Source organism: Sitophilus oryzae, unplaced genomic scaffold (genome assembly GCF_002938485.1).
Source record: "Sitophilus oryzae breed Bouriz unplaced genomic scaffold, Soryzae_2.0 scaffold_1353_pilon_pilon, whole genome shotgun sequence".
Taxonomy (NCBI): Eukaryota; Metazoa; Arthropoda; class Insecta; order Coleoptera; family Curculionidae; genus Sitophilus; species Sitophilus oryzae.
The window spans coordinates 284,837-310,212 of record NW_022146008.1 but is presented as its reverse complement, the minus strand read 5'-3'; the positions used below and the strand labels follow the sequence as shown (position 1 = coordinate 310,212).

General features: G+C 32.9%; 1 protein-coding gene across 2 annotated transcripts; it reads left to right on the top strand.

Annotated features, from left to right (window-relative positions):
- Positions 1–289: 289 nt before the first annotated feature.
- Positions 290–24,400, top strand: LOC115875197. Of its 2 annotated transcripts, XM_030890601.1 has the most exons (4): positions 290–325; positions 19,672–19,894; positions 19,955–20,138; positions 23,874–24,400. In XM_030890601.1, exons 2-4 carry the CDS (start codon positions 19,672–19,674, stop codon positions 24,034–24,036), a joined length of 570 nt encoding a protein of 189 aa, XP_030746461.1. In that variant the 5' UTR covers positions 290–325; the 3' UTR covers positions 24,037–24,400. The 2 variants fall into 2 exon arrangements, with proteins under 2 accessions (XP_030746461.1, XP_030746460.1); XM_030890600.1 differs by having other exon boundaries at positions 19,672–20,138.
- The last annotated feature ends 976 nt before the right edge of the window (positions 24,401–25,376 follow it).

Below are 25,376 nucleotides of genomic sequence, written 5' to 3'. Positions count from 1 at the left end.
TGAAGCAACTTAACACAAAAATGACAAATTTCTACATGTTCCAAAGCATGCAAAACTGCTCGACATTTTTCGATATAACTCAGGGCGTTATTTAACAAGAATGCACTGATTACTGGCGCTTTGGGGGGCACCTCTATCAATTCCTAGTTCTTGTTGCAGTTCGGACGGACCGAGGAAATGCACTTTCGCCACTTTCGCCATCTCCCTTAAGCCGAGATAGCGCGAGTCTATAAATAAGACCGGACAAGCCGGCGTTTTGCAAAATGTACTAAAGTCCGTACAGTGTGTACCCGAGTGACGTAATAAGGGCAGTACTTTGGTCGACGTAAGTCAGTTTTACGTTGTTTTGCATTCGCACGGTACCTTCAATAACTGAACTATTTTCAATCTAAAAAAAACAGCTACCGGTACTAATAAGGATTACAATAGTAATTTAATAGTCTGGATATGTTTTTTTCTCTTAAATTCGGTTTGAATTACATCTGCGATGTCAGAGTTAGAATTAACCCCTTCCAATATTTTTAAACATACTAATAAATACATTGCTATACTAAATAAAATTGCCAACACCCTGTACATTGCTCATCAGAATTATGTAAATTTTGTGCTGAACTTTAAGCCAGAGAAATAAACTTTACTGAAAATTTTGATTGCTTCCTTTAATGTATACTGGGTTATCAAAAATTTCTGATCTATTTTAAATATTTATTTTACATAAAAACTTCCTTACTTCAAATCCAACATCCTGTATTTTTTTAAATCGAAGTAGATTCAAATGTTTTTTCAAACTATAATGGGGTTTCCTATACCTATCTACCTCAGATTTTGAATAAAGAGCAATTTTTCAATAAAATGGCAACCAAGAGGGCTGATGTCGTCATGGCAAGTTTCTAGTGACAGTTAGTATAGCTATAGCAGCTATTCATTCGAAATTCAAAATCGAAATTAGTTTATGGCCTTTATTTAAATTTATAGCAGTTCACTTTTATTTAATTTACCTACAATAGTTTAATAAATAATATCTATTAATTATTATATATTTATTATTCTATCAAGAAAAACGAAGTAGTTCTTTGATTTATTTTACGGTAACTTATACAGGATTGTTCACCACATACGACACGGAGTATTGTAGCTAAACGATGAGATTTTTCCAAATTGTAAGTTTTGGGTTCGATGAAGGACTATTAGAGGTACAATTTAAAAATAATTTTACAAGATATAGTGTCCCAAATAAGTAAAAAATATCAAAGTTGTATTTTTTTAAATGGAACACCCTGTATATTATTACATTTTTAGTTTCTACGATTAAAATAAAGGTAAATTTAATTAAGATTTATTATACTTAAACCTTACCGTTTTTGAAATATTTTCAATTTTGTGAAATTGCAGTAAAAATTTTAAAGCTTCATTTCTCCAAGGGTATCAAAGTTTTTAATACTAAATATTTACTGAAGTTTATTTACTGATCAGTTATTGTGTTGCAATAATAAAAATAATACTACCTTATACAGAGTGTCTAAAAATTTATTTTATATAATTATTAGCTTCAAACGGCAATAACTTTTTTAATTTAAATGGAACACCCTGTATATTTTACGAGAATCAGATGCACAATTTAATTGTCTATCAAATTATATTATACCATTTTTTACCTATCTCTTTAAGTTTCCGTAGAAAATGCATTTTCTTGTAATTTAGAACTTATTTATCAATATACCCATGGACTATTGACATTTTAGATTATTTTTAAAGAGTACAGATACTAATATTGTCGATATAATTCGTTTATTTCATTAAAAAATAAAAAAAAACTGTTTAAATATTTGTTAAAGAGGACCAATTAATATGATTCCAGTATTCAAACCACATTAACTGACTGTTTGCGTTGATTAATAATAATTGCTCCAAATACTAAAAAACTGAATTTTGTATGGGCATTAGACAGTGTGATAAAAAGTAACACCTTAAAAATGATATTTCATTTTTTAATAAATGCTTATTTATAACTACAGAGACTTTAATTTGATAACTTATTATTATATTGATTTCTGACTCAAATCCACATTTATTTATAATAATTTAATAACGAACACAATTAAGTATGTAATTAATTAGTATATGGGCGCAAATAATGGTGTTATATTTAATTAATGGTATACTCTTTTATAAAGATTTAAATAGTTTTCTTTTTGCATACAAATGGGCTAGTAATATTATCGTTTTGCTAAAAACGATAATATTACTAGTCTGTACATTTTGTACATTTGTTGCTTTAAAAACAATCTAAAATGTCAATATTCCATGGATATATTGATAAATGAGGTCTAAATTATAAGAAAATGCATTTTCTACGAAAACTTGAAGGGATAAGTAAAAAATGGTATAATACAATTTGATAGACAATTTAATTGTGCATCTGATTCTCCTAAAATATACAGGGCATTCCATTTAAATTAAAGAAGTTATTGCCGTTTGAAGCTGATAATTATTTAAAATAAACTTTTAGACACTCTGTATAAGGTAGTATTATTTTTATTATTGCAACACAATAACTGATCAGTAAATAAACTTCAGTAAATATTTAGTATTAAAAACATTGATACCCTTGGAGAAATGAAGCTTTAAAATTTTTACTGCAATTTCACAAAATTGAAAATATTTCAAAAACGGTAAGGTTTAAGTATAATAAAACTTAATCAAATTTACCTTTATTTTAATCGTAGAAACTAAAAATGTAATAATATACAGGGTGTTCCATTTAAAAAAATACAACTTTGATATTTTTTATTTATTTGGGACACTCTGTATCTTGTAAAAATATTTTTAAATTGTAGCTCTAATAGTCCGTCAACGAACCCCAAACTTACAATTTGTAAAAATCTCATCGTTTAGCTACAATACTCCGTGTCGTATGTGGTGAACAACCCTGTAGATGTATGGATTTTCTATAAAAGTGATAATTACGGCAAACCATTCAATTAAAAAAATCATTTTCTTCACTTCCAACGACAGGTTTCTGCCTAATAGGTTTTTTTTATAAACCACATTACTAGCTATGCGAAATAGGACAAGTCGTTTTTCAAAGGAAAGCTTATCAGGAAGATTCCTACTTTGATATCTTTGAGCTTAAGCCTTTGAGGCCAAGGAGTAATTTTCGTCACAAAATAAAATCACTAGTAACATATCCATTCGTTCCGGCAGCCAGATACTGCTTTATTTTTCTTGATAAAATAATGAATACTTACTTTATTATATATATTATTAAACTATTGTGGGTAAATTTAAGTAAACTGTTGTCCCTGAACTAATGTCGATTGTGAAAATAGTTACTAACTGTCACTAGAAAATTGCCATGGCGACACCAGCCATCTTAATAGCCATTTTATGGAAAAATCGCTTTTTATTCAAAATCTGAGCTACAGTACATCTGCTGGATCTGTGCCTATGAAAGGAATGCGGACAAAAAACATTTAAATAAACAACAATATATTTTATATGTCGATTTGACGAGTGCGTCACCGCAAATCGCTCCGCCCACTCATTTTATTGGCTACTTGCAAATTTGTTGAATTTTTATTGATGAGACGCGTCGTCTATTTTTTTACGAAAAACATCGAGAGAATATCGTTTCCCCTCTCACGGATACCCCGTAGCTACAGAACGGACAGACGTACTGTAGATAGGTATAGAAAACCCTAATATAGTTTGAAAGAGCATTTAGATCTGCTTCAATTTATTTAAAAAAATACAGGGTGTTGCATTTGAAATAACAAAGTTATTATGTAAAATAAATATTTAAAATAGATCAGCAATTTTTGGTACCCCGGTGTAAATTTAAGGAAGCAATAAAATTTTTCAGTAAAGTTATACAGGGTGCTACAAATTCGAGGTACATTATTTATTTTATTTACATTATTTGTGTTTATTATAGTGTTGTGTATCCTAATTGATTTTGTATGTACAAATAAGCGAAAATAGATTTGTAAGAGAATAATTTTGTTCTTAATATATGCAGGTAACGTTCCGCTTTTTTTAGTTTAACAGATTATTTTTGGGGAAGCCTCAACGATACGTTTATCCTCTTGAAAGGGACACCTCATGTTTAAAAAAAAACTCGTATATTGTTAAATAAAATTTCTACTTCCTATTATCCATTATACAGGGTGTCAAAAATAGTGTATTTAACTTCGGTGGGTGATTTTACAGAGAGAAATAAAACAAAAAGTCCCTATGAACATATGCCCTAAAATGCTTCCCGAAGAAGTTACATCCCGCGAAAGGTTAAATAAAAATAATACAGGGTGGTCCGAACTCTATTCCGGAAACTTCGGCGGCGTATTGTGTAGATAAAAATAAGTAAAAAAGTTCGTATCAATGTATGTTCTAAAATACTTAGTTTCGGAGATACAGGGTGTAGAAGTTTCATTTTTATTTCGATTTTTTCCAAATATTTCGTCAATATTTGGATAAAAATTGGTGTCTGGGAGTTTTTTCACATGAGAAATTTGATTTTGATGTCAATATGACTCCTGCGTGTAGAGGGCGCCACCTACATGTGTCGTAACTGTTTTGCAGAATAATAACTTTTCGTCCATACCTGTATAAAACTACTGAGTAAAAAAATATACACAATTACGACGTTTTTAACATAAAAAATATCTCTTGGTAAAAACCGCTAGGAGTAATGGTTCTTGAGATATTTGGACTCGAAATTATCAATACCTGTCATCATGACAGACTAAATAGTTAATACCGTATGATCGAATAAAAACGGCGTCAGCGATGGCTATGAAATGAAGATCGCTGTCATTTTATATGTAAATTTATATAGGAAATGCCATCGATCGTCATTTCCAAGCCAACTGGACGCCGTTTTTATTCGATCATACGGTAGATTAAAATCATAAATTTGAAATATTTCAACAGAAGTTCAACAGAAACTGTTTTATCATTATTTTTTCACAGAAAAATTTATGATTAATTTAAAAAAATAAAAATCTTCCAAATTTATTATTTCAATCAAATAACTATATGTGTTTATTTTTTGTCAATAATTCCATGTATTGACTATTTCCATTCTAAATATTTTGAGAATGGTTGCTTGTAGCGATTTTTTTTACGTAAAGAGTCACGGAAATTTATATTTTTTCACTCAGTAGTTTTATACAGGTACGGACGAAAAGTTATTACTCTTCAAAACAGTTAAGACACATGTGGTGCCCTCTACAAATAGGAGTCATATTGACATCAAAATCAAATTTCTTATGTCATAAAACTCCGAGACACCAATTTTCATCCAAATACTGGCGTTACTTCAGAAATTATGTGGAAAAAATCGAAATAAAAATTAAACTTCTACACTCTGTATCTCCGAAACCGCATTTTAGGACATTTATTTATATCATTTATACGAATTTTTTTACTTATTTTTATCTGCAAAATATGCTGCCGAAGTTTCCGGAATACAGTTTGGACCACCCTGTATATTTTGTTTATTTTTAAGAACTGTTTTGTTGAAATTTGGTACTCACATATTTTAATGCCAAAGCGAATGGCGATAGTGTAAAATTCCGTAACAGCCCTGCAAGGGTACTTTCCATTAGGGTAGAGAATACTCTGGTGGTACTTCTTTTATCATTATACAGTATGTCCCCGGATTGTCTTTACAAGAGGAAAACCTTTTTTATTATTGATATTTTGAGAACAATATATTCTTCATAAAAATGTTTGCTGGTTCTAAAATAGTTGATCCTCTTTATACTTTCCAAATTTCCATACCGTTTTAGAGAAAATTAAAAAACCCTTAAAATATGGTTAATTTATTATAAGTCCTAGAAATCAAAACCGCATAGTAATATAATTTCTATTTCATTCTTTGATAGATGGTTATTATTAATTTTGATTAACGTCATATTTTTGCTGTTGTTAAAGTATCACATTTTGCAATGAACTTGCATTGAACTAAATATTTTTTTTGCTTCTTTAACATTTTAAAACAGCAAAAAATATGACGTTAATTAAAATTCTATCATTAACAATCTATCAAAGCATAAAATCGAAACTATATTACCATAGAAACGCGTTTTGATTTTTAGGACTTAGGACAAAAAAATCAACCATATTTTAATGCTTTTCTAATTTTCCCTAAAACGGAATAGAAATTTGGAAAAGTGTAAACGGGATTAACTATTTTAAAACAAGCAAAAATTGTTATGAAGAAAGCATTTTTCTCAAAATGTCAATAATAAAAAAGTGTTTTCTTTTGTAAAGGCAATCCAGGGACATACTGTAGATACGTGTAGAATGTTTAGGAGGGGAGTTAATCACCGCGACCTTACAGATCTATTGTGTGTTCCCCTTTTTTGAGTTATAACGAGTTATAACTCATCATACCGTCTCAGGGCTTTAACAAAAGCCAGTATCTGAGACGGCTCCACAGAGACCAGCTCTTCATCCTCGACATCAGCCGTACCAAAGGTTCATGCCACGAACGGTCGTCGTCTCGGCGCACTCAGTGATAAGGTATTCTGGTGTTTCCCCATTTTCCCGACAGAATCTGCATTCACTGTTGTTTCTCAGCTTCAGCCTACTGAGGTGTTCGTTGAGGAGACAGTGTCCATCTGTTAGAAACCCCGTGACAATCCGAAGATCGTTTTTACTTAAATCAAGGAAAAACTTTAATTTTTCTCGTTCGTAAGTTCTGAGGTTACGGATGGAGTCTTCCAGATTCTTCAGTTCCGCTTTTAGTTGGTTTCCGCTTGGAAAACAGAACGGTTCTGGTCCAGTTAGTGAAGTCCTCCTTTTCTAGCTAGATCATTTGCTTTTTTACTGCCTTCTATCCCTTGGTGAGCGGGCACCCAGAGTAGGAGAGGACTTTTTTTTAAGTACACTGTAAAAGTTATTTTTATTCATTGTTTTTTTAAATCCAATTGAATATTAAAGAGTTTAGTTTAAGACTTGCTGAATATGACTAAATAGAATTCGTCTTTATTTTTCCAATTCAGTAAATGAAGTAGAATGTAGAATGTTTAGGAGGGGGGTTAATCACCGCTACCTTACAGATCTATAATATTCTTAATTCTAATAAGTTCTTATAACAAGTTATAACAGGAAGAAACTATATTGGTTGAGAAACATCAGAAACTGGACTCACCTAACTTTTGAAGAACTCATAAGGAAAGCCGAGAATCGTGAAGATTTTGCCAATGTGATCGCCAACCTCCACGAAAGAGACGGCACGTAAAGAAGAAGAATAACGAGTTATAACTCATCATACAGTCTCAGGGGTTTGACGAAAGCCATTATCTGAGACAGTTCCACAGGCCAGCTCTCCATCTTCGACATTAGCCATACCAAAGTTTATGGAATGAACGGTTGTCGTCTCGGCGCACTCAGTGATAAGGTGTACTGGTGTTTCCCCATTTTCCCCACAGAATCTGCATTTGCCATTATTTCTCAGGTTCAATCTACTGATTTTTCTCGGTCGTAAGTTCTGAGAAACTTTTTTGAGTGTCTTAGATCGTTAGAGGGCACCCAGTCCAGGTTACGGATGGAGTCTTCCAGGTTCTGCAGTTCCACTTTAAGTTGGTTTCCACTTGGGAAGCAGAACGGTTCTAGTCCTGTTAGTGAAGTGTTCGCTCCTTTTCTAGCTACATCATTTGCTTTTTCATTGCTTTCTATCCCTTGGTGAGCAGGCACCCAGAGTAGGAGGACTTTATTTTCCTTGCCTAATTTGTTGAGCTTCTCTAGGCATTCTTTGACCAACTTCGAATTTATGGTTACTGAGTTGATCGCGTTTAGTTCTGCTTGACTATCGGATAGGGTGGCAATTTCCTGTTTTCGATAGTTCCTATCTAAGATAAATTGTACGCATCTTTCGATAGCGTAAATTTCTGCCTCAAGGATACTAACTGGAGTAGGTGCCCATTGGTTCTGAGTATTTAGTTTTCGGCCCAAATACTCCTAACCCTGTCCCTGCTTTGGTTTTGAAAGCATCAGTATAGCACGTTATTTTCACGCACGGTCTATACATCTATAGCACGGTCTTTTACATGCTGAGTAAATGTTTCTTTTCTTCCCAGTTCTTTTTTTTTTACTCAATACTACAGTGAGGTGTTTCTCAAAGTTATAAATTCTTGGTATGTCATCCACTGGGAGATGGAGAAGTGGAATTTTCTTTTTGAGGGTGTTCCAAGCCCCTGTCCTGAAAATTCTCCCAGTACTCTTTCCGTCAATGACCATTCTGCTGATCATTAGGATGATCTCCATTACTGCTATTGGACATGTTCTCATGGCACCTGCGATGCAGATGTGTGATGCAGATGCACGTCAGTCTCTGTAAATTGCGGAGGACACGTTAACGGGGATATTCTTGTCACATTAACCACTAGTTATTTATCTCTAGGTGTTTATCTCTTACTTAATTTTGCGTTTTTTAGTTATGTATATATTACGCTCAATAGTCGAATTCGGGCAATGCCCGAAAAAAATACGCAAGTCTAGTTTTGAGCAAGGAATATTTCCCAACCCCGAAAAACCAACTAACCAATGAATTAACACCCTCCAAATAACCACGCTAACCAACTCGCCAAATAACTAAACCAATCCAATAACTGATGTCCAATACCAAGAATAAAACATTTAAAAATGCATTTAAAATACCACGAAGAAATATGTATAGATAACATTTTATGTAGCTGATATTTAATATGCGCGGTTGAACTAAATTTTTTAAAATAAAAGAAAAACCGTAATGTGCATGTTACACTTTAAATATGAGGATATATTACATAAGCATCTCTTAAGTAATACAAACCTACTTACAGATACGTAAAAATTTTAAATAGATACATACATATTTATCAAAAAGTGTAAAAATAAGACCATAAATATTGCTGTGTTGCTAAACGTACGCTTATTTTAACTAGATAAGTAATTTCTTCGGTCATAGAAAAATATTTAAGAGGATTGCATAAAAACAACACCTGTAATGTCGGGACCGCTACACTTATAGACGTTTAGTAATCTACATCAGATCTAAAGATAATTTATTTATTAATAACAGGATATATATTTGGCGAGATATTATTTGTAACTAGTAAAAAACCGGTATCTATTTTATTAGAATCGTTTTATGTGGGAAAAATGGCTGCTTGCATTTAAACTGGATTAGAGCAATATCACTTTCGTAACACGTAAGAGGAGAGTGCCTTCATAACTAAAGCGATGCCACGCCCAAATGCATTTTCAAACGTTATTCCAACGTATTTAACTACCTACGAATTGGAAAATTACAAATAATGTACAGGGTTTTCAATTTAGTGCGGTACCTGCAGGCTTACCTATTGTAGGTAGTAAAATACTTTAAATGTAGGATTTTTGTTCTCTCCAGTAAATGCTATCAAGTATTTTATAGTATTAAATTATTACGCAACTCTATTACAATAAGGTCAAGTGGTACAAAAATCAGACACCCCATATTAAGGTAAAAAATTATGCATTCAAATTAACCTACTGAAGACTTGTAGGACCATTTTACAATAACTGTTAAGAGAATTAAAAATTCTTTTTGTCATGATCCTGGAAAAACTGAAATTACAAATCCATTGTCTCGTTTTGAGGTTTAAAACTTTTGAAACTTACTAGCAAACTTTTGTCGTTTTTGATCACTATATGAAGTAGTACGTTGTACTACCGTCGCGTCCGTAGTAGAGTTAGATATATTCCGTATTTTAAAAGAGTAAAAAAGTATTTGCACTAAGTTACATCCAGGTTCCGGTTCTGTCGGATCTATATCATTCATCTTTAATTTTAATTTTTAACTAAATTTTGTTTTACATGAAGTAATCTGTGTTCAAAAGTTTTGTTGTCTGTTGAGGAAATCTGATGTTTGTGTTTTGCCAAATCCTTGTTAGTGTTCTTAGCTGTTCTATATATAGGCATCTTTTTTACAAAAATAAAATAAAATTTTAACGTAGTCCTAGTCAAAAAAGCTCAACAAGCATTCGGTCAACTCAGACTTGTATGGGCCTCGAGGCACCATCAAAACTGGCACTAAGCTGAGAATATTTAACAATAATGTAAAATTGGTTCTCTTGGATGGATGTGAAACATGGAAAGTGACCAAAACCCTAACATCAAAGCTACAAACATTTGTTAATAGATGCCTGCGACGAATTTTTTGCATATTTTGGCCGAACACGATCTGAAACGAAGATCTATTGCATTTAACTGGCCAAACTGAGATAGGCAAAGAAGTGATCATACGAAAGTGGGGATGGATAGGGCATACTGTAAGACAACCTAACGACAACATCGCAAGAAATACCCTTGACTGGAACCTACAGGGACAACGGAAAAGAGGACGCCCAAAATAAACATGGCGCAGAACCGTAATGGAAGGGCTAGCGATGTCAAGAACATCATGGCTAGAAGCTAAGGAAATTTCTGAAAGCAGAACAAGAGGAAGGTTTTCACTGGAGCTCTATGCTCCACTTAGGAACTAAAGGAAACAATGATGATGATGCAGTCATAACATATTCCATAATTTCTTGAATTTATCAATAAAAAAAGTAAATTCAATTCAATAAAAAAAAACTAGAGAAAAATTTCAAATATGTAATGCAAAATAATTTCAAATACGGTAACGGCTCCACGGAAGTAAATTTAAAAAACAGTAAATACAATTCAGCAGCAGTTAGAATCCTCTCTTTATGCCAATACTCTTCAATAGGTCAACATTTCTAAAACTAAAGCTTTGTCGTATAAAAACTCGCTGCAGCCTTTTGTACTTAACAACACCACCATTGACGTCGTAAAATCTGTAAAATTCTTAGAGCTTGTTGTAGACAATTCTCTGAAATGGGACATGCATATCGAAGCTTTGTCAAAAAAATTGAGCTCTGCCTGTTTTGCATTAAGATCTGTTTCTAAGGAGCTTAACTTGTCAGTGGCTAGAACTGTTTATTATGCACTTTTTGAGTCGCACCTCAGGTATGCCTTTCCATTCTGGGGTACGTGATGTGCGACTCAATTTGACCGCATTTTCAAGCTCCAGAAGACAGTTGTTCGATATTCACTGGGACTAAACAGCAGAACCCATTGCCAGGACTTTTTTAAAAAATTAAAAATATTAACTCTTCCTTCCTTATTTATATTTGAATACCTTTTGTCTAATACGTAAGCATGTATCAGCTTCTCAAGAAAGACCATCTCACACTTATCCACTCAGGAACGCGGAGCAAGATCTTTATGTAGCTACCCCACGCTCAGAGTTAGTTAAAAGTTCAATATTATAGAACTCGAAAAAAATGCACAATCACCTGCCATTTGAAATCAAATCTATAACATCATTTTCTTCATTACGCAAAGCATTGAACTCTTATTTACTAGACAAGGCTTTCTGCGCCGTAAATGAATTATATTTTGATAATCGAATTTGATCTTGTAAACACTGGTCTAATGTTTGCTATTGCTATATTTACCAATGACACCGAAATAAATTTATTTAGAGGTTATTGATATTTACTATAAACTAACTAAATATTTTTGAATATTATTTTTATTTTTTTATTCTTTTGACATTGTAAACATTTATAAATGTTTATTTTAAACAATAAGACTGACAATATTTTTTGTATAATGTCTTGTATTATCTTTGTTTGTTTGTTTGTGTACCTTGTTTGTTTACTTTGTTTGATTACTTTGTTTGTTTACTTTACCTTTGTCTACAAATTGTAACATTTTTGACAATAAAGGCATTTATTTAATACTGATTTATTTCGCTGCATCGTTATATTTTCGTTATCTGCTGACGACGTGGTCGGTTGGTTTGGTTTGGATTTGTCATAGATTGTCAAAAAATTGAACCTTAATGTACCTTTACCACATAAATATAACAGCTAAGATCAGGTGATAAAAATTTGGCAAAACGCAAAGATCAGATTTCCCTAGCAGACTATAAAACGTTTGAACGCGGATAACTTCGTGCAAAAAAAAATAGTTAAATTAAAATCAAAGGTTAGAATGATATAGATCCGGCAGAACTGGAATCTGGATGTAGGTCCATGAAGCTGGATGTAACTCCGGAACGTAGTGTCAAGATGTCTCTCCCACCAAGAGGCTGTTCATCATACTATCAGCCCTAAATGTTAATCCTGACTTATCTTCAAATATTTTCCTAGCATCATTCCATTTGGGACAGTGAAATAGCGTGTTATTTACATTTTTTTTTACATTGGCAACTTCGTCACAGTATATGCATTTTCTGTGTATGCCCTCTTTCGGTCGAATAAATACTTATTAAAGCAACCGTGTCCCGATATAGCTTGACAGAGAAAATAATTAACCTCTCCAAAGGGTCTATCCAGTCAGTCTTTAATTACCGGAATAAGCTGCCATGTCCATCTACCATCTAAGTTCCATTTACTTTGCCACTTTAGAAGTAGCGCGTCTCTTGTCTCTGTCTTCATGCTACCCTTGAACTTTTCTGTCACAAGAAGAACAACTGGCAGACTTATACCACTAATAACACCAAAGCCCTCATAATAAACGGTTCTATAGGGGCTATAGACACGAATCGCCATCATACGTTGTATTCTAATTTTTGTATCAATCGCACGGTGCCACACAGGTGCGGCATATAAAAATTGTGACTGCACAGCCTCTGCAAGTACTTTTCTCTTAGATAATCTTGGGCCACATACGCTGGGCATGATTATGGTTAGCGCAGTTAGGGTCTTTTCAGTATTTCATTGCTTTGCTAGGTTACTTGATAGGAATGATAGCGAATAAGAGAGACTTCCTGTCTTGTCTCGAATTCTCCTAGTTTTTTTCTAACGCATCTTATTTATTTACACCCTATATAGGGTGAGTCTTAAATAAGTGCAAATATTTGAGGATTTGTACGTCAAGAAGTTTTTTTTGGCGAAAAAAAAATTGAAAACTTGGAACTTTAAAGAAATGTTTTTTTTTTCTAATTTTTAGTTGAAAAACATACTATCCTTATAATATGAACACAGCTAATAGATTGAATTAATAAGATAGAAAACACAGAAAATAATCACTGGTTCTCAAAATTTAATCAAAAAATCAAGTAAAATAACTGGATATTTTCGACTTATTTGAAAAACGGCAAAGAGAAAATATGTTTCTTTTATCGAGATCTACCTGCCCTGTGAAAATATTTGCACTTATTTAAGACTCACCCTGTATATAACTAATAATGATGTAGACAGACTAAAATAAATATGGGTATATCAATGAAATATATTCCCATTCAATCGAATACGGCAGTAAAATCTAAAACAATGTTATAAGGAATAATTAATAAAGGAAAACCCAGAAATAATTCTCGGATATATTTCCCAGAGCATAATAATAACGTTTATCGTCCCCGATAAATTATTATCAAACTCACTCTCACTTTCTTCGAGAAATGCAAAATCTAGCCGCCTGCGACCGACGATCTTATTTCTTTCGTTTTCTGTTGCTTTTTCCAATGCATCGAATTCCACTTGCACTTTCACGAACGCAAGCAACAAATACACGATAGAATAGCGGTTCCAAAACATATACAGGGTGACTTAATATTCCGTGGACATAGAATTACTACGTATTTTTAAACCAAAATAAGTTCATTCTGTACAAAAATGCTTCGTTTGTTCGTTAAGAGGCGCCAAACATTAAAAAACAAACACATTTTTTAAAATATTTTAAGAACCAATATTCCGATTTGAATGGTATAGGATATTTTTGGGGTGCTTATGTTTTGCTAAGCGCTTTAACATTTGACTTCCAAAAAAAAAACCAAAAAAGTACGGGTGAATACTACCTAGAGGTGGGAATTCAAGTTCCTTCGGAGGAACTAGTTCCTTAGTTCTAGTTCCTCCAGGGAAATAGTTCCTTGAACTAGGTTTTTAGTTCACAGCAGTTCCCGACTAACATTGACTTCCCCGTTGCTTGCTAATGGGTTTTGGTGTCAGTCAGAACTATTCACAGTATGATCTGTATAATTTTTATAATGTACGAAATATAACGAGACCTGTAATTCCGTATGTTATAAACATATAGATAAGTTTTATTGCAGATAAAAAAATAAAGAAGAAACTCAAATCAGAATTTTGAAAAATTGGAGCAAATAATACGAAAATTTTACGAAAAATTGTATTTTTCCTCACGTCAAGCTTATTGTTTTTGTCTAAAAATTCAGAATATCTACTTCGTTTTATAAGATACTTCTTAATTTTAGAGACTCAAATTGAAACATTTCCATAAAATATTCAAAGAACAAACTGAAAATCAAAAATAGTATCCACGACAATTCTCTAGGGTAATTACGCCGGCTGTGGCAATAGACAAGGTCGAATCGCCTTGTATTATATCTCGGATCTGCCGACTCAATAGATTCCCGTGAACTAGTCTTTTAATTTGATCCGCTCAGTCCTTTCGGCCCGGGACAAGTAACATACGGCTGGCACTCTCCACTCCCGCCTAGCATCGGGCTACGATCGCGCTGGCCGATCCGTACGTAAACTGGTCTTTTATTTAGTTCCTCTAGTTCTTGTATGTCCGGATCCGATAACATACGGCTGGCACTCCCCACTTCTGTCTAGCATCGGGCTAGTCACTAGCCTAGTGTTGTTCCTAGGGAAATTTTGATTCTGCGGAAACCAGCCATTTCATTGTGCAGTTTTTAGGTTAAATTGTGCTGACGCGGGAAATTTAAAATTAAAATTTATTATATAGTTGCTTTTTCCAGGTTCTTCTTCAGTTTCAGAGGTTTCAGGTTTTCTTTTTTCCGTCACGGGAGTTTGGGTATTATCAGTACCAGTACTGGAACTAGACGATTTAATTAACCGCCTAAAAAGATGGTCTTATAGGGATATCTATGCATAATTATATTATTACTTTATCCATATATTTTTTTTCTTTTTCTTGGGTATGAGGTTTTTTTTTATTAATTGAAAATGGAAACTTTTTTTTTATGCGACGTTTCGCTCCAACATAGTGGGCTTTCTCAGGCACTTTATTCCAAAATCTTGAAGCCGCAGCCGCCTTGCTACCCCCAGTCTATATAGATGAGTGGTAATGTAAACTGTACTATATTATTACTGTTTACTTGTCCATACTCTAGCCACCTCCACCTTAGAAGAAACCGAAATAAAACCCAGCACCTAGGTACTGCATGGCTAAATACTAACTCAAAACCAAAACTAATTTTTTTAGTACTAACCCAAAACCAAACCAAACCAAAGTTCTAAAATAAAAATAGTCAAATGAAAAGAAAATATTGAAATTTGTCTCTGTTGAAATTGAAAACATCAAAATATTCAAAATTATTGAATTTGAATTGACGAATGACAAGACAATTGACACTATTGACAGTATTGACACTTCAGACAGATGACATTTATCATATGCCAGTTTCGATTTTCGTTACATTGTTGCCACTGCCCGGAGCATGGGCCATCTGCATGGGCCATCTGGCGGCGGGGTCGAAACCAACACAATTTTAAAAATTAATGAGTTTTTGCTTTAGCAATATTGTGCTGATATTGGCTTTAATTGTGCAGCAAAAATTGCAAATGTGCTGATTTCAGCACAATTGTGCTGGTAGGAACAACACCCGGGACTACGATGGCACTGGCCGATCCGTCGCCGTCGCATATTATAATATATCGGTCACAGTCTCGATCCCGGAATAGGTCCTGGGGAACTAATTCCTTTCATTCCGTAGTCGGAATAGCTCATTGGAACTAGTTCGTTCATGAACTATACACCTCTAATACTACCCCACCCCTACATACATTTTGGTAGAACTAGGCTATTAAATAAATGCCTTTATTGTCAAAAATTTTTAGAATTTGTAGACAAAGGTAAAGTAAACAAACAAAGTAAACAAACAAAAGAAAATATTAAAAATATATTTTGACGTATACAAGGTGAATCTTAAATAAGTGCAATATAATAATGCAATAATAAATAAGTGCAAATAATAATGCAATTAATTGGGGGGGGTGACGATGGCTGGGGAATGACAATCGATATGATAATTTTGGCCAGGTCAAGCCCTAAATGTCATTTACTTGACCTGTACTTTCTTTATTTTTTAATGGCCCTTACTGCTAGTTGGTTAGGTTGTAATTTATTTTTACATTGAGTATAATATTTAGAAAAATTATTTTTTTAAAAATAATGTTGTAGTTTAATAACAATGGTGTAGATTAAAATTCCAAAAAAGATATATCTTTGGAAATAGATTTATGTGTCTGAAAACGTGCTATCCTTTTTAAATCTTTCTCTAATTAGTGTTAATTCTTGACAAATTTTATGTCTATATTTTTAGTAAATGACGTCTAGAAATTGACCTCGTCAAAATTACCATCGATTGTCATTTCCCAGCCGTCTTGACGTCATTTTTTTTCGATCATACCGTACTTTGCACCACTTAAGTTCATTTTATAACAACAAGAATACATTTTTAATAAAAAGCAATTAATTTAGCTAAATATATGACAAGCAGTAACACCCTGTATGCTGCCTTAAAAATAATTAATAATTGATAAAACATGTTCGGTCGGAGAAATTTGAGAGATATGCAAGTGTAATTATGGGTTTTATGTAACTAGTTCCAGCTTTACTATATTTACGCCTTGATACCTACTTGTCGGCGTCTTAGAAAATAATCTAGTTGTAGGAAATGTTTTCCGGGCTTAAATAATATCTATTCGAATTTTCTCATATGTTATGTCATTTATTTCACGTTATCGCCACAATGGTGTACTAAAAGTTTGACTTTTCCTAAATCTAAATTGTCGAGGACCTATTCATCAGATACGTAACTCATCAGTTACCTACCCACATTCAAAAATGTACAATGAAGAAAACCAAGGAAAAAAACTAAAATATACCGAGTGCATCTCAAAAGTGGCTTACCCCTATAACCGAGCCTATAACTTTATCTTTTTTCAGATAAAAAAAACGAGATTTAGTATGATAGTATATGACATAAGTTAGGATTGATTGACGTATTCAATTGTTTTTGGTCACGTCCTGTTTCACGGGAAATGAATACCTGTACCCTCGGTATTTTTTTTCATTTGACATTCTCGCTTAACAAAATCGTATTTTAAATTTCGGTCTCGAGTGAAAAATACTAATTTTTAATGAAGTAATATATTTGATCGTCTTTTTTTTTGCGTGTCTTATCATATAGCACGTTAGAAAATGTCCAAATCGTTTTTTAATCACATCTCAATTTTTTCAAATGGCACAAGGGTTGCTCATTAGCATATTTGGAAAAAGTATTTTTTACGAATAATTTGGTACCATACACTTGGTATTTCGAGTCAAATTGAGGTTATGAACCGCATGTTGCAATTTCAAATAAACCATTTGTGAAAATGTCAGAACTTGACATATGATATGTCATTCTATTCAGAGTGTCATTTTCTATCGAATAAAGTAAAAAAATACCAAGAGTGTAGTCATTTCTGGTGAAACAGGAAGCGACCAAAAACAGTTGAATATGTCAATCAATCCTAATCTATGTCATATACTAACATACAAAATCTTGCTTTTTTATCTGAAAAAATAAAAAAGTTATAGGGGTGAGCCACTTTAGAGACGCACTCGGTATATTTTAGTTTTTTCCTTGACTAAAAAAAAATATTTAATTTTCTGTTAAAATATGCTACATCTATATTTTTATTACTTCAAGTAAAATAACGTAAACATATCCTATATCGAGACATGGTGTCTTATGAATAAAAGTTAAGCAAATGCTTTTACTCAAATTTCTTGAAATAGACTTATACAATTTGTAAACAACCAACAAAGATAGTTCTATAGAAAAAGCAATTGCTTCTCTTTATTCATCAGGCCCATGATCTTACACATTTGGTTTTATATCAATAATTCACAATTAATATTAAAAATTTAATAATAAGACATTATAATACAGGGTGGTCCGAACTCTATTCCGGAAACTTCAGCAGCATATTCTGAAAATAAAAATAAGTAAAAAAGTTCGTATAAATGTATGTCCTAAAATACTTAGTTTCGGAGATACAGGGTGTAGAATTTTTAGATGCATGGATTTTCTATAAAAGAGCCAATTAGGGCAAATTCATTTTCTTCACTTCCAACGATAGGTTTCTGCCTATTGTAAACGCCACGAATGTTTGGGAGTGATTCATTGCTTGATGAAGTTAAAATCGACACGCGCGCTACCATTTTTACATTAAAAACATAAATTTTTACCGCAGACGTAGGTTTTTAAAGGCCCGGTCTAATCATCTGCACGCGCTCCTCCTACTTATTCTATAATGTGAGCGTGATTGACAAAGACGATACTATATCGCGTTTCTTTGATTGATTCGTTTTTGTGCGTCAGTCCATTGCTGTGCTTGCAGTGCGACAAATGGGGCATTCCAGTTTATATTTATATCCAAATATATGTTTTGACACGACTTTGACAGTTAAAACAACAAATTACAAGAGTTTATATATTGATTATTATATGACTTGAAACACCACGGCACTGGAATTAAGTTTTATGTGACCTTGAACAGATTAGTTCACATGGTAGCGATTGATGAATCACTCCCAAACATTCGTGGCGTTTACTATAATAGGTTTTTTATAAACCACACCAGCAGGCGAAATAGGAAATAGTTTTTCAAAGAAACTCTTATCAGGAAGATTCCTATTTGGATATCTTTGAGCATAAGCCCTTGAGGCTAAGAAGCAATTTTCCTCACAAAATAATATCACTAGTAACATATCTATTCGTTCCGCCAGCAGATACTGCTTTATTTTTCTTGATTAAATAACGAATACTTACTTATTAAACTATTATGGGTAAATTTAAGTAAACTGTTATAAATTATAAATAATAATGTCCATAAACTAATGTCGACTTTGAAAATAGTTACTGTCACTATAAAATTGCCATGGCGACACCAGCCATCTTGATTACAATTTTATTTAAAAATCGCTTTTTATTTAAAATCTGAGCTAGCTAGATAGGTATAGGAAACCCTAATATAGTTTGAAAGAGCATTTGAATGTGCTTCGATTTATTTAAAAAAATACAGGGTATTACATTTGAAATAACAAAGTTTTTATATAAAATATATATTTAAAATAGATCAGCAACTTTTGATAGCCCTGTATAAATTTAAGGAACTAATACCATTTTTCTGTAAAGTTTATTTCTCTACCTCTAAACTCAGCATAAGAATTAATTCTGAAAAGTAATGTACAGGGTGTTAATAATCTATTCTATTGTAGCATGCAAATTTAAATATCTTTAAATATTTCAAAAACCAAAGATTTTAAACATATTTAACTCTTATAATAAATACCTTTTTTTGGGCCGAAGAATCCAAAAATGAAATAAAATACCGGGTGTTCCATAAGAAAAAATATAACCTTGGTATGGATCTTAGTTCTGAAACAGCCTGTATATTTCAAAATAATATTAAATTGTGCACATTGTCTCCCCACATATACCCCTAAAATATTTTGTTTCTACATCTTTCCGTTTTCGTATAATCAACCGAGGCGAATGAGGTGCGCCACCCTGTATATTAAGAAGCAATTTTTATTGGAATCCAACTTTTATTTTTACATAATACCCGAACTTATTCATGTTTATCCTTACAGATGACTAACTGGGCTCGACTGATTATCCTGAGCATCGTTTTAGGCCTCGCAAAGGCCAACAATTTCATGAGGGTCATCCTCATGGCAGGCATGGGCCTGGCAGGCCTCTGGATGGTGCACACCCTGGCCCAGGACTTCCACACCATCGTCCAGAGCGGATTCGGAAGCGGCGGCCACGGTTTTGGTGGTGGCGGAGGCGGCGGAGGAGACAAGCTCTATAACAGTAAGTGGGAAACGAAAGCAAATGTCCCGAAAAATCGTCAAAGTTCTGGCGCTTTCTTAGATGACGAACTGAAAGTGTTTAAGAGGTCTGTGACGGAAGCAGCCAAGACCAAGCCGCATATCAATTGGGACGTGGTGATTAAAAGGGATCCGGTCAGCTGCGCGAGAAGCTTCATATGCCAGCTGCAGGCCTCGAGGGAGGAGGAGTTGTCCAGAGAAGAGAAAATCATCTTAAATTTAACAAAGTAAGTAAATAAAGTAAATAAATAAATATATAACGTTTTATTGTACAAAAAGTCAAAATAGTTTCATCGACAAAGCATTTACAAATCAAACAAAAGTTCAAAAAATATACTAATAATAAAATATATCCTACAATACAAATCAATTCAAAAAATTTACGTCATTAAAATTACAAATAAAACATACATGGACATTGTAGAACACAAAAAGAGGTGTATCAATAAAATTTTACAGCAGGAAAATTGTAAATGGATATAATCATGTATGTAAGAGGTATAAAATATTAAATATTAAACACTAGACTTACAATTGGGGGTTGGAACCTTTGGTGTTACACAGCATAAACACTAGACCTTTAACCAATGTGTGAGATGATCAAAATTACAAAAATTCAAAATAGTTCATGATTAAACATCGACAAAAAAGTCGTTCACCGCATATAGGACTCTCCAGTAAGTATGATTTCAGAGCTTTGCGAAATGCGGGAAAGAATGAAAGCGACTTGATATTCAAAGGCAGATGATTGTACATTTTTTTGGCATTGTACAGTATTCACCTTTTAACTAGTTCTGAACTCGGGGTTGGCAGATAAAGATCGTGCTCATAACTATTTCTAAGTGGATAGTTGTGAGATGGCCTTTCGGGAATAGCAGATATGTGCTTGCGGATTAAGCAAACAGATTCAAAAATTAATAAAGAAGGAAGAGTCAGTATTTTGAAATTTTTAAAGAAATTCTGGCGGTGAGTTCTGCTGTTCAGTCCCAATAAATACCAAACTGCTCTCTTTTGAAGTTTGAAAATACGATCAAATTTTGTTGCGCAGCAAGTACCCCAGAATGAAAAGGCATAACGAAGATGTGTGTCTCTCTGTCTGTCTTTATTCCTACAAGAGAAATGTAGAGTTCAGGTGATGTGGGAGGTTTGTCTCCATAATTCCCTGTCTTGTGACAAGTGTGTACAAGCGTGCGCAGTGACCTGTGGGTGATCTTTGATAGCTGGTCTATCCATTGGGAGGGCGAGCGGCCTCTCGGTCTTCTTCCCGGAACCTTGCCCTGTATAATGATTTTTTCCATACAGTCAGTATCCCTCCTCATAACGTGACCGAAGTATTTAAGTATACGTGACTGTATAGAAGTTGACAGGCGTTCTGTGATGTTCAGTTCTTGGATTATGGATTCATTGGTTCGCCGGGCAGTCCAGGCAATTCTGAGCAATGTTTGAGATGTGTCTCAAAAAGGGCATAATAGGCTATTCTAGAGGTTGATAAGTTAGGTTCCTTAGTTCTTAGCGTAAAACAGGTAGCGCTTAGTTTCTTTGATAAAGCTTCGATGTACAAGTCCCATTTTAACGAGTTGTCTACAACAAGTCCACGACGTCAATAGGGGTGTTATTAAGTACAAAAGGTTTGTACTTTTATATGACAAAACTTTAGTTTTTGATAGGTTTAGGCATAGGAGATTAGAATCGCACCAAGATTTAATGGTGCGTAAGTCACTGGATATAGTATTATATAGTGCCGTAACATCTGGGCCGCTCCAAGTGAAACTAGTATCGTCCGCAAAGAGGTAGATTTTACCGCTAATGTCTAGATTTGCAATGTCGTTGATAAACACCAGAAACAAAATAGGGCCAAGTACTGAACCCTGAGGGACACCACATTCTATAGGCTTACAAGAAAGACATAGACGTATCAATCCTCACACCCTAAAAAGTACTTTGAGTTAACACCACCTTACTGCTAAGGCTAATCTGGACGGGGAATAATTGTTGTAACTTGTAGGGGGCTACATATTTTTTAGCTTTTTTGAAGAGAATAACTGAATAACTTTTCGCTCGTGCCTGTATACACTACTGAACGGAAAATATACATTTCCGTCATTTTTTACGTAAAAAAGTCTCTTGTTAAAAACCGTTGCGAGTAATGATTCTCAAGATATTTGAAAAGAAATTAGTCAATACATGTCATAATAATTGACAAAAATTGTGCATGTTGACTGGATAGTTATTAGTCTGAAATATTAAATTTGAAATGTGTTTGTGCCCAACGGAAACTATTTTATCATATTTTTTAGAAAAAATCATGATTAGTTTAAAAAATTATATAGTTCCCAAATTTATCATTTCAGTCAAATAATATATTAACATGTATTGACTATTTCTATTCCAAATATCTTGAAAACGGTTGCTCGTAGCGATTTTTAGCAAGATATATTTTTTAAGTAAAATATTACGAAAATGTGTATTTTTTCCGACAATAGTTTTAAACAGGTACGGATGAAAAGTTATTGCTCTTCCAATCAGTTAAAAAACATATAGGTGGCGCCCCCTACATTTAGTGTTATAGGTACGTACGGACCGGGCGGCCGCGGCATCGGCATGCCAGTGCGGTGTTTATTGCTAGCGCTCGGCGTCACACGGCATAAATAAATTTATATTGTTTAAACTAATAACGAGCAGTCAAATTTTCTTTCGGAATATTAAACTTTAATAAACAGTGCATAGTAACTAAAAAACAATTTTTTTTTCGACCGAGAAGTCATTAAATTTTTCATTTGTTTATTTAAAAGTTAATTATCAATATGGTAATTAATTAATAATTTTAAATTTGGAATATTTTTTCAAAATACGATGATTAAGCAATATATCCTGAAAATGTCATTAAGATATGTGTAACGGTTCTTTTTTAATAAATTTATTAAATAAAAGTGTTAATTAAAAAACTAAAATTTCATTATAACATTTTTTTTTGTTAAAATAAAAATTTTAAAAGACTGTTTCAGGGTTCGATTACTAGTCGTGACTACTCAACATTAATACCGGGTGCGTCTCAAAAGTGGCTCACCCCTATAACTTTTTATTTTTTTTTCAAATAAAAAAACGAGATTTGGTATGTTAATATATAACATAAATTAGGATTGATTGACGTATTAAATTCTTTTCGGCCACTTCCTGTTTCACCGGTGATGACTACAACGTTTGATTTCTAAATGGCACCCTCGGTATATTTTTACTTTATTCGATAGAAAATCACACTCTGAATATAATGACATATATTATAATATGTCAACTTTTAACATTTTCGCTTAAAACAAAATTGTATTTTAAATTTCAATCTAGAGTGCCATGGCTATGTTAAAAATACTCATTTTTCATCAAGGAGCCTTGGAAAAATAGATTTGATCGTCTAATGTTTTTCATCTCTTGTCCTGGCCGGTTAAAAGATGTCCAAATCGTATTTTTAATCATATCTCAATTATTTCGAATGGAACGAGGGTGGCTCGTTAGCATATTTGGAAAAAGCATTTTTGACTAATAATTTGGTACCACACACTTGCTATTTCGAGTCAAATTTTCGTTATGAATCGCACGTTGCAATTTCAAATATACCATATTCGGAAATGTCAAAATTGACATATGATATGTCATTCAGATTGTCATTTTCTCTCGAATAAAGTAACAAAATACCGAGGGTGCCATTTAAAAATAAAATGTGGTCAAATCCGGTGAAACAGGAAGTGACCGAAAATAATTGAATACAAGTCAATCAATCGTAATTTATATCAAATACTGACATACCAAATCTCATTTTTTTATCTGAGAAAATAAAAAAGTTATAGGGGTGGGCCACTTCTGAGACGCACCAGGTATATATTAAATAAAATTCCATAACCAAGTGGGAAAAGGGGGCTCCACTTGACGTGATCTTACTCATATCTAACATACTTTTTATTTTAAAGGATGGCAGCTGATGATGAATCATCATACGCAGGTCAAGAATTGAGAGAAGCCTTGGATAACGGGGTGTCAGTTACTTACCCCCACGACTGCATGAAAATGTACAGATTCTGCCCCTACACCAAAAAAATGATGATGACTTTGCTTAGAGTTTTTGGAGGTTAATAACAAATATGAAAATGCTTACCTTCCTTGTAACTATAAAACCTTCAGATCTAAATTTATTGTAAAAAAGAAAATAGGATAAGTTCTTTTTATTTATAATATATTATTTAATTATTGTATTCACATCATTTAATTCATTTCATGTAAATACAGTGTGGTCATAAAGGTTTATAACAAAGACAGTTTTAGATAATGACAGATAATGACCAATTCTTATGAGAACTGTCAGTGTCAAATGGCGTTTGATCATAAAACTTTTTGATCGTACGGTATTACATTTCATATCATATAGAATTAGTATATGTGTGTATATAATATGTAAAACAGTCAATTTTCTTACAAAATAATATACAGGGTGAGTCTTAAAAATAAGTGCAAATATTTTCAGGGCTAGTAGATCTCGATAAAAGAAACAAACAAAATAACCGAGTTATTTTACTTTGAAAATTTCCAAAAAAAAAATAATTTTTTGTTAAAATGTTAAGAACCACTGGATCTTATATGTGATCTTATATGTGATATGTTTTTAACTAAAAACTAAAAAAAAATCCAATTTTTTTTCAAAAATTCCAAATTTTCGATTTTTTTTTGGCGAAAAAAATCGAAATATAGTATCCCTAAACATATTTAAATTTATTTAAGACTCACCCTAACTAAATAACGGGGGTTGCATTATGCAAGTAACAACAACTTGAAGATATTGTTTTAAAACATATATAGCATTACTTTCATCTCATATTACAAAAACCATGCCATTTCATCATTCATCATAAATAGTAAGTACTTCATGTTTGTTACTATTAATTCATAACTCTAATTTAAGCTTAAGTAAATCACCATGTATATATCTATTTTAAAATATTTATAATAAATATTATCTTAAGTAACGTTGTTTTATTTAAACATTGAACTTGTAAATTGTTTATTGAATCAACCCCAACTTCTCTTTATTAATTAAAAAAGTATATACAGAATGGGGTCCGAACTGTATTCCGGAAACTTTGGTAGTATATTCTGCAGACAAAAATAAGTAAAAAAGTTCGTATAAATGTATGTCCTAAAATGCTTAGTTTCCAGAGATACAGGTTGTAGAAGTTTCATATTTTATTTCGAATTTTTCCAAATAATTCTGAAGTAACGTGAATGATTTGGATGAAAATTGATAGGAGTTTTTTGATATGAGAAATTTGATTTTGGTGTTAATATGATTCCTATTTATAAAGGACACCACCTACATGTGTTTTAACTAAGTAAGATTAATAAATGCCCTTTTAAAAGATTGACGTAAAGGACATCTCTCCAACGACATTCTCAGAAAATTTAAAGTTGCTCTGCAATAA